The sequence below is a fragment of the Salarias fasciatus genome, chromosome 22 (assembly GCF_902148845.1).
Source record: "Salarias fasciatus chromosome 22, fSalaFa1.1, whole genome shotgun sequence".
In the NCBI taxonomy this organism is placed as follows: Eukaryota; Metazoa; Chordata; class Actinopteri; order Blenniiformes; family Blenniidae; genus Salarias; species Salarias fasciatus.
The window spans coordinates 18,217,175-18,227,761 of NC_043765.1; the positions used below are offsets into that span (position 1 = coordinate 18,217,175).

General features: G+C 45.8%; 1 protein-coding gene across 1 annotated transcript in view; it reads left to right on the top strand.

The window, feature by feature from the left end:
• jarid2b (jumonji and AT-rich interaction domain containing 2b) overlaps positions 1–10,369 on the top strand; it is a 99,728-nt gene extending 89,359 nt beyond the window's left edge. Inside the window, exons 8-18 of the mRNA XM_030120834.1 lie at positions 935–1,476; positions 3,985–4,077; positions 4,332–4,450; positions 4,557–4,627; positions 4,730–4,844; positions 4,931–5,036; positions 5,232–5,414; positions 6,036–6,166; positions 6,396–6,582; positions 7,452–7,559; positions 7,760–10,369. Coding sequence (XP_029976694.1) covers positions 935–1,476; positions 3,985–4,077; positions 4,332–4,450; positions 4,557–4,627; positions 4,730–4,844; positions 4,931–5,036; positions 5,232–5,414; positions 6,036–6,166; positions 6,396–6,582; positions 7,452–7,559; positions 7,760–8,005 — 1,901 coding nt within the window. The 3' untranslated portion in view covers positions 8,006–10,369. The remainder of the gene's footprint in view (positions 1–934; positions 1,477–3,984; positions 4,078–4,331; positions 4,451–4,556; positions 4,628–4,729; positions 4,845–4,930; positions 5,037–5,231; positions 5,415–6,035; positions 6,167–6,395; positions 6,583–7,451; positions 7,560–7,759) is intronic.
• Positions 10,370–10,587: the final 218 nt, after the last annotated feature.

Consider the following 10,587-nt stretch of genomic DNA (forward strand, 5'->3'; position numbering starts at 1 on the left):
AATTTTTATAGACTTGGAAGTTATTGCCTCATATCTTTTCTCAACTAGAGAACAGTAAATTAAAAGAAGATTATGGAGCTAAATTACAAAACGAGCCGTATTCTGACTATCCTCCAGTTCAGAAGTGTTATGTCACTTTTCCACTGTCGTGAAGTTATGAAAGGAAGCAGTCGGTTCGTAAGTATCACAAACACTGCTGTTTTCATTGGTGTCAGTGGTGCTTTGAAAGCTTTAGTGGCATTTCACACGATTTTATCTTCCCATTTATAGATGACAGTAACAATGTGAAACAACTCGGAGAGGACCGAGACGTCCAACAGGAACAGTATTTCTCTCCGATTGCCCTGTCACCTTCCATTTCTCACCATGACATCAGCCTTTTATGAGTCTTACAACAAGCCTCCGCTCAGACAGAAACTCGATGTGTCGACTTTCCTTTACGTGCCGTTTTCACTCGCAGGTCCGCGCTTTATGAAATTTTATAATTTCACGCCGATCGGTCTGCTTGCGCTCGCCGTGCAGTGTTTGTTGCTTTTATATGCAGCTGCTCACAGATTAGCCCACTGTGAGCGCCGTCGGTATGCGGCTGTCCGCCAGAGAGACTTGGCAGCCTGCGATAGGCGGCGGAGCGCCGTCAGCCAGCCAGCCAGGATGCCACGGTTCCAAACGACTTCCTTTACAGTCCCCGGCAGATCAGTCGCACGTTAATAGTCATTTGTGTCACTGTCTGGCACAATGACGGTTCAGATCATTTTTTGAGAGGTGAATTGGCCGTTTCAGATTAAACGAACTGGGCCGTGGAGCGGCGAGTTTAGCCAAAGGAGCAGATGGTCCAAGATGGCTGTCTTATTAGCTTAATTCACATTGGTTCTGCTGTCTTCTGGCTGATTTTATTTTAAGCGTCGTCCCTTTGTCCTTGTGCTTTTTCTTGCAGGTGGCTGCGAAGTGGACCTGTCACGTTTTTTTCAGCTCATCAACGACATGGGCGGCATGCAGCAGGTGATGGACCTGAAGAAGTGGACCAAGCTCGCTGACCTCCTGCGCATCCCCAAGTCGGCGCAGGACCGGCTGGCCAAGCTGCAGGAGGCCTACCTCCAGTACATCCTCTCGTACGACTCGCTCGGTGCCGAGGAGCGCCTCCGGCTGCAGACCGAGGTGCTGCAGGAGAAGAAGAGCATGGAGTCCCGCCGGGGCCCGCTGGAGGGCCTGTCGGACTCCTCGGCACCCAGCGCGCTCCTGCTGCCGCGCTACGAGCCCAAGAACGGGCTGGTGGGCGGGATAGTGGGCGGAGCCACGGGGCACCACCGAACCAATGGAGTTTATCACCGTCTGAAGGAGCTGGAGGCTCAGGTCAAAGCAGGCCGGCGCCGGCTCTTCGCTCAGGAAAAACAAGGCAAAGAGGACAGGCAGCATGGGCAGGAGCAGGAGGAGGAGGACAGGAGCGTCCTCGGTGACCAGCACAAATGTATTTACAAGGTGAGGATGGAGAAGACACTTGCTGTTTATGCCACTCATTTGAAGCATACAGACAAGAGGCACGTAAGTGTGACTTTATCTTCGCTGTTTTGTGTTCTGTTCTCGCGCTCCTTGTGGTCTGGAGTCACTAAGGACCGGTAACAACTTAGAAGATACGATTTAAAGACCAACAGTTTACAGGAAGGCACTTTTTGCATAAACACTTGTTGTTGTTTTTTTTCCCCATTTTCTATCCTTTGGTTGAGGTGAAGTCCACCAAATAGAATCGATGTGCTCATTTTGTTGTAGATAAGGTGCGATTACACTTCAAGTCACACTCGCAAAGATTTTTACTGCTCAGTCAAGCATCTGCCGTAACGCTGCTATCTGAAACAAATCTGCACAAGGTGTGAACAGCACCTCTAAATTTTGATAGCACTCCATACACACACTCCCATCCTCCTTTTTCTGGTGGAAGTTGCTACAACATATTTCCCCCGGGTTTTACGGCGGAAGACTGGCGGTACCTGCGAACAGGTGGAGTCGTCGACGTTCCTCCTTTGTTTTGATGACATTACGATGCTTCTAGGTGACATTTATTTGTTTGTGCAGATGCGGTCGATGTAGTGCTGAGTATAAATGTGATTGAAGGTGCATTTTGGGTGTAGAAATTTTCTTCAAGTTCTCGGAGTTGTCATAGAACCCTTGTGTATATATAGGTTCTTTTGTTTTTTGGGGTTTTTTTTGCCCACGGCTGAAAGGATGCAGATGTGCTGAACAAATCTGATTGAAGACTTGCCGTTTTGGCCAGGTTTAGAAAAACTGCACAGCCGTGTGCTTTTTTTTTCTTTTTTCTTGTCTGCAGTATCTTGACTGGAGCATTTTTCTTTTTTTAATCTTCCTTGCTCCTGAGGCTCGCTTGTCACCTTTTCAGTCTTTTCCCCAGTTAACCGTTTTACAATGCAATAAAGCACGATCACAAACAGCACAAGTTCAACCTGCTCCACGTTTACAGTCCTTCAAATGAGGATAACGGCCTCTCCTTCACTTTTATGGAGTCATTGTTTTCTTTCTTATCCTCCACGCCTCACCTTGGATCGGAGGTGTGGGGAATCATCACGGCACAGTGCTTCAAGGTGGTGTGGATTGGTGGACACACCTGAAACTGATGGTATTTTTTTGGGTGGAAATTCGGCTTTATAGCGAACGCCTGGTTTTCAGCGGAGCAGTGAGGGAAGAAACTGTTCTCTTAGCGGTGCTTTCTGGTTTGTTGGTGCAGCTGTGGTGCAGTGAGGTGGTCCTGCCTGCAGTGTGCACGCATGTTCCCACACATGAGGTGAGCTTTCACCTCCTCGGCGTGCCGGCGGCTCTGCTGATTCTGGGTGGCTAAAATGTAGGTCAGAGAGAATTCATCCCCCTCATCACCCTCCCAACTTAAAAAACAAAACAAAACAAAAAAAACCCTGCCCCACCTCCTACAGGCCCCGCCCACTGCTGCTTTAATCCAGCCCTCTCCCCCATGCTCTCTCTCCTTCAGCCCATGTCCTTGCCCCGAACCATTTCGCTGGCTTTTTGAGCAAATTTCTGTTGGTTACCTCGTCCTACTCTACATCACTCCACCTTTCTCCAGTCTGGATCTCATTAAATTTTTGTTCCCCCCCCCCCCCACACTCCCCTTCCCGTTCCTTTGGTAACTGAATCCCGCTGTATGACCTCCTTCTGAAGAACCCAGACATTGTCAGCAGACCTGACCCAGCACGGTCTGGTCTTCCAGCCCTCGGAGGTATAGAGGTACCATTGAGAGCAGTGACATGTGAATGGCTGTCACCGGCCTGACGGGGCAGGCCTGTCAAAATATGAGTCATCACTTTGCCGCACAGCTCGGATTTGTATGCATTTTTCATCACAAGTGCCCCCCAAGAGGAGGTTAAATTTCACTGCTTCTATCAAGAGAACAAAGTGCATGTCAAGGGTATAATTAACTCTCATTATGCTAAGAAAAGCTGGGAAAAATGCTGCTACTGACTGAGGAAAAGGAGAGCCTTGTCATTGCTCACAATGTTATCTTTATACTGCCTTATTATAAAATTTAACCACATTTTTATAAGCCTGTCACGAATGTAGTAGTAGAGACTTTTTGGTCGGGCAGTATTCTGGGCAATCCAGACTCCTAAAAGGGAAGGAAAAGGGAGTAAAGACACTGTGAGGACAGGCGATTGACTGACAAGGTCAATCTTTCAGCAGAGTCTGTACATCTTCAGGCAGATTTATGGCCACCTTCAGTGGGTCACGTCCAGAGGGGAAATGTGTCTCGGCCTCACAGAGGCGGAGGCGAGCACAGCTGATGCACTGGTCTCTGTCAGCATGCATTCAGGATTGCTTTCCAATATGCTTTCTCTTTGACCTCTCAGGGTTTTCCTTGTTCATTTTTCTTTCACATTCTCCTCGAAGTTGCTCTTCCACGTTCAGATGCTGTGAATATTTAGAGTCTGCATGTCTCCCCTCATCTTTAATGTTTCCTGTTCACAGGGGAAATCTGTGTCTCTGACCAACTTCTTCAGGATAGCGCGGAACACCATGACCATGTGCTTTAACAAGGAGCCCGGGGCCGCAGAGGTCGAGGTCAGCAGGAACACTCTTTTATCCTTTTAGTTTCATGAGTGACGCACTTTATTTTTCACTGTCTTGTCAGAGAAATGCATCATAAATTAAGTCTGATTGATCGGTACAGAAGATACATTAAATTCTCTGTAGGATGGCGAGCTGCTCCACGCAGCAGAGGATAGAACGCTCTCTGTGGCACACCTGAAACCTGCTCCATGTTTCATGCATTCTTTCCCTCATTAGTTTTCCATTTCTCCCCCCTCCTCTCGCAGCAAGAGTACTGGAGGATCGTCGAGCAGAGAGACAGCCACGTGGCAGTGCATTGTGGGAAGGTGGACACCAGTACACACGGCAGTGGTTTCCCCACAGGAAAGTCAGAGCCATTCTCAAAGTGAGTACCTCACATGTTCCTCCTCAGATGGAGAAAATATACTGCCAGTGCTCCATGACCTTCCAGCCAACGTGTGTGTTCACACACCTCCGTCTCTTCTCCTCAGACATGGATGGAACCTCACTGTCCTCCCGAATAACTCTGGATCCATACTAAGACATCTGGGTGCTGTGCCTGGTGAGGACAGTCCCAAGCAACTATTGCACATTTCCAATAGCTGTTTTTTTTCTGTGTGACCTGTGCTTACCCCTGTTCTTGAACCCAATCCTCTCTGTGCAGGGGTGACCATTCCCTGGCTCAATATTGGCATGGTCTTTTCTACCTCATGCTGGTCTCGAGACCAAAATCGCCTTCCATATATTGATTACTTACACACTGGTGCTGATTGCATTTGGTGAGTTTGAGCTGAAGTCTAATGGACAGTTTGAACCCGTTTCTCCGTGCTCTGGTGGCTTCATCTGGACGGTTTTAATCTTCCAGGTATTCTATCCCTGCTGAGGAGAAGGCGAAGCTGGACAAGGTGGTCCATACACTGCTTCAGGCCAATGGCACCCCGGGACTAGAAATGCTGGAGAAGAATATCATGGTCAGTGTTTTCCCTCTGCATGTGAATTTCAGTTTATCACTGTCAGAAATCTGTTTGTCCTTATTTGCCATCAAGTTTCCCAGTTAGAAATACACACAGGACGCCATCATTTTTAAGTGCTTCATCTTAAGATTCACTTTTGACAGGTCTTTATCAAAGAATGTTCACTCAAAGAAACTTTTTATTTCCTTCCAGATCTCTCCAGAGGTGCTGTGCCGTGAAGGCATCAGGGTTTACCGTACAGTCCAGCGGAGTGGTCAGTTTGTGGTCTGCTTCCCCGGTGCCTTTGTCTCTAAAGTGTGCTGTGGCTACAGCGTGTCAGAGACGGTGCACTTTGCCACGCCACACTGGATGAACCTGGGCTACCAGGCCGCAAAGGTCGGCGTTCAAATCAGTACTGAGACTTCATCCGTGTCAGGCTGCTGTTGACAGATTTGTTGTGTGGCTTGTTTGTTTTATTTCCACTCACATCCGCTGTGAGCTGCAGCAGTTAAAGCTCCGATTCATGTCAAATTGATTGAATAAAGAGATGAAGTTATCCAGTTTATTGAGCTTCAGGGAGCTATTGCAGCTCCGAGTCCTCTTTAGAGCCTGCATTGAGATTATTTTGTGGTCATGATTAAGCATTGCGCCTTCGTACCGCCGTAATAGAACAGATGAGGTGCAGATGGGAACGAAGGCTCATTTATACCTTGAGCACTATTACTGTATTGTTGCCCACATCAAGATCACCCTCGAGGGTAATACGACATTCATACGGTACCTATACTGCAGTGTAATAAGGAGATTCAAATGTTTCCTTCCAAACAGCAAACATTTTTATTCCTGAATGAGAAGAAAGTTCAATAAATACTGAACTGATTCTACAGAACTTAGTTACAAGTCAAGCTGCAGCTGCTCAGTCAGTCACATGAAAAAAAAGTTGGACATTGAAGGATTGATGGAATCCTTACCACTCTTTGTAATCTGCTGGTTTTTGTTTGTTCGTTTGACACACAGGACCTGAAATGTCGTTGCATAGCCAAACCCTTCTCCATGGAGAAGCTACTGTATCAAATCGCCACAGCTGAGTCCAAGAGGGACAACGGCCTTCTCCTCACCACCATCTCCGCCCTACTCAAAGACCTCAGGCACGGAGCCGCACAGCACTCACACACTCTTAAACACGACAAACTCCTCACTCAGGAGCAATCAGCAGTTTGCTCTGACCAGAGGTGGAAAGGATCAAAGATGAGATGAATCTTGGTCTTTGTCATTAAAGCAATAACAAGCATCCATTATAGTCTATTGAGCTGTTTCCAGATTCTTCCCTCTGTACCTCGTACCGACTGTAACTCAATGTCTTTTTTTACCCAACAGGAACATAGAGATGCGCCAACGTCAGGAACTTTATCAGGCAGGTCTGCTCTCCTCCGCCCGCTACGGCACGCACGACGGCAGCCTGGGGCCCGGCGAGGGCCGCAAGAAGCCCCGCGGCAAATGGCTGGCACTGGAGTCCTCCGAGAGACGCTGCCAAATCTGTCAGCATCTCTGCTACTTGTCCATGGTGAGCGCACGGCGGTTTGATGGACTCTGTGTCGATGATGGTTTTACAACTCTTGTTATGAACTTGTCTCGGATGGGAAGAGCATGAAAGAAAATAGGGAGGAATTCCCTCCCCGGTCCCCAAAACCACAAGTGAACAAAGTAAAAAAAAAAAAACAAAAAAAAAAGTTTTATTGTCTGTTGGTGCAAATTGGCAGCAACAATAAACAGCAGGAACTAATTTAACATAAACAAGCGAAAAGCAGTAAAAAAAGAAAAAGCAGTAAGCAGTTCATTCTTGCTTTACTCAAAGCACTAATCCAAACACAATTAATACCAGAACTACTCACACACGGCTGTAAATTTTGGGGGTGAGGGATGGAACTGGTTCTGCTTTAAAGTCCTGATATTGATCATGGAGCCAAACTGATGCCTCTGTCACAAAGATCCACGCAGAGACGGGAGCGCTCACTCACACAGATCTACAGTTTACAGAACACTCTGACACAGTCTGCCTTCACACAAACAATACCGACAGGGTTTATTCACATTTTGTTTTATTTCACTTCACTGAAGAAAATTTGTCATATATTCATCCAAAAACACAAGAATCCTAATTTTGAAGATTTATCTCCTGAGAAATGCTGATTACGCTCTCTGTATGAAATGATGCCCCATTTTCTAAATATACCACATTTGTCACTATTTTTAAAGCACCGAGTGATGAAATGTGAAGAAATTTCCATCAGTACAAATTAAATCAGTGTGTAAAATTGTTATTTCTGCACGCTGTCGCTCACAACTCACCACAGGCGAGTGGAAGGCGTGGAGGAAACGTATCCGGGTTCTGAGAGTTTCCATGGTAACTGGTTTCTTTTGTCGCCTGTGCAGGTGGTTCAGGAGACTGACAACGTGGTCTTCTGTCTGGAGTGTGCGCTGCGCTACGTGGAAAAGCACAAGTCCTGCAGAGGCCTGAAGATGATGTATCGATACGATGAGGCGAGTCCCTGCAGTTCCTCCTGTGTCCACAAGGGGGCGACATCAGACTGGTTTTACTTTTCCACACCTCCCATTAGAATCCTGGGAATGTGGAATCTTTCATTCATATAATAAACACATTCAAACTCATTTTTTCATTTATGCAAATTTGAGGAACTCACAAAATGCTTTTTTTTTTTTGCTCTTTCTTTCCCAAACAGGAGCAAATCAACAGTCTGGTGAACCAGGTGTGTGGACGGGCCATGCTAAAGAACGGAGGTGGCGGAGGCGGGGGTGCAGTGGTGGTCAGCGGCGGCGGCGGCGGCGGGGGGGATCCCTGCCATGGCCTCAGCCCCAGCCCCAAAGCATCGCCAGCCAAGCGAGGCCAAAGGAAGCGCTCCGCCATGGAGGTGTCCCTGCCCCGCCTGTCCTCTAGCCACATACCCAAGTCGGCGGCCGTGTCCTGAGGATGAAGGAGGGGGGCGGGGGGGGCCGCCTCCACCCCGGGTCCTGTCCCCGCTACGTCCTCTCAGCTTTTTGTTTTTCACTTTGGATCACTATCGACCATGTTGTCCGCCACCTCCCTCCCTCACTGATTGTGTTTGAGCTTTGAAGATGTCGTCACCTGACCTCAGCCCCCCCCCCACACCCCCGCCCTATCTCCAAAAATATTCACCTTTAGTTTGACAGGCTTCTTTAGAAAAAAAAGAGAAAAAAAAAAGTTGAATAAAAAGAAAAGTAAAACCTCTTTTTTGCACTAGTGTGAAAGAAGAATTTGTTTTGATTCCGGATGGTTTCAGACCCCCCCCAGTCTGCGTTAAAAGCATTAAGAGTAACATTCATTCACAGGAGGCCTGGACGGGCCCGGCTCCACCCTTTGCCCCACGCTGACTGAAATGGGTTACATCTGTTACCTTTTTCTTGCATCACTGTTTGCTGCCCTCCTGTCGCTCCTGAGACTGAACCCCGCCCTCCTCATCACCCAACTGTGAACACGGGACGAATGGAAAAGCGGCCTTTTTTATTTCCTTCCCTGCTTCTTTTTTTGTTTTTTTGTGCGTGTGAGTGTGTGTGTGTGTGTGTGATATGACATCAAGTAGTTACCCAAAGTTTCTCTCTGTCCTTGGTTTCGAGGAAGAGAAAGAGTCCTTTTGTATTGATTTTGTTTGTTCTCAATGCAGTTCCTGCATTAGTTATTTTTTAAAAAAAGGGGGGGTTTTGGCGATGCAAGGTAAAAACTTGAAAGACAGACGATGTTGGTTTACTGTTGGTCGGCTACGTTTTTTTTTTTTTCCTTTGTGTTTCAATTTTAGCTTTGTTTTTTCTAGTTTTTTTTTGTTTTGGTGAGAAGTCTTCTGTGTATTTCATTATTTCCTTCGTCATTGCGGACGTTGCGGTCTGTCAGTGGATGTGTGTGGGGAGGGGGGGGGGGTCACCGCTCACCCGACTCCCTGGTCGTATGGACGGATCCCTTGTTCGCTAGCAAGTGAAAACGGTGCCTGATACTCAGCGAGGAGATCCACTTTTTGTTTTTTTCATTGGTGCTGTTGGTTATAATTACTGTATAACAACAAAATGTGGGGGTTTGGCGCCCGCCGCCGGCTGACCGCCGGCTGGGCGCCCCCCCCGCCCCACAGGGCAGAAAGGCTGTCGGGCTTTTCTGGTTCTAGATGTGCAATCGTGTTAACATTCCATTCTTCCAGTCCTCTTGTTTCATCTGTACCAGTAAACATTAATTATTATATTATATTATTATTATTTTGTGTTGTTTTTTTTTCTACTTTGTTGATCTGATGTGTTATCTCAAGTAGAGCCACTAGTCAAAGAGTGTAAAATGTGAAATATCAAATCCATTTTTTTCTTTTTATTGTCCTTTTTTTGTTTTGTTTTGTTTTTGGCTTTTGCATTTTTTTCCCCCTTTATGAGATATATTACGAGTGATTTTTTTTTTTTGAATCTTTTTTTCGTTTTACAGAGAGAGGAAAAAGTCCAACACACAAACATCAACCTTTTTTGTACATAATCCTGTAAATTTCTTTAAATACTTGAGCCTTTTTCTGGGGTTAAGTAAGAAAGAAAAGGAAGGAATAGTGAAGAGAGAAAATGTTCCAGAGGAGAGTGCTTGATGAAGAAAAAGCCTTACATTTCCCTTTCTTCATCCATGTGAGTTTTGATGCTTACAGGGTTGCTCTGGTAAATGTGTATAAAAAAAAATTTTTAAGTGCTGCTTATATCACTAAGAAAGAAGATATTGAGTAGCCAATGACTGCCCCCCAACCTAGTTTTGTTTGTTTAGCTTTACTTTTTTAAAGAAAAGGGAAAAAAAAAAATATGTTCACAAAAAAAAATGGGTTTTTACATTTTCATTACTGAAAATTCAACAAAAATGTAGTAGCTACTCATGTTGCACTGAGCTTGCCAGTGGTGACTGTCAAGGAAAATCCTATAATCCAGTTTGTTGGTTGTTGTCCCTTGCAGAAGACTGAACTGTTTTAGGACTATTTAATGAAATACCAAGTCGGGTGTTTTCAACATTTAAAAAAAAAAAACAAAAAAAAAGTGGTTGTCAAGTTTTTATGGCCTTACAATATATTTTATTCTGATGGGATTTTTTTTTTTTTTTTGTTTTTGTTCTTCAGTTCTCTTTTTTGTTTTCTTCCATTTTCTACAGTATAAACTACTTGCTCACAGTGGGGTCTCTGGTGACTTAATTTATTGGTGCCGTGTCTCGGCCTTTCCCTCCATTCAGAAAGAGAGTCTCATGTTGGTTATATTGACAGTTTTTTACTTTTGCAGTTTGTACTTAAGGTTTAATAAAAACTTACCGACGATTCACTGTCACTTCTTTCCCGCGCTGCTTGTGTGACTCTTTGTTTGCTGAGGATCCGATAGGGGCAGTCAGGAGGGAAACGTACCGCAAGGACAAGAAACGGAGCAAATATGGCTTAAATTTAAGCCGGAACTATCTGTGTCCAGTGACTCTGTGTTTTATTTTAAGAGCCTGCGGTGTGAAAGGAGCTTCACCGTGAGGCGTCATTACCAGGTTTTC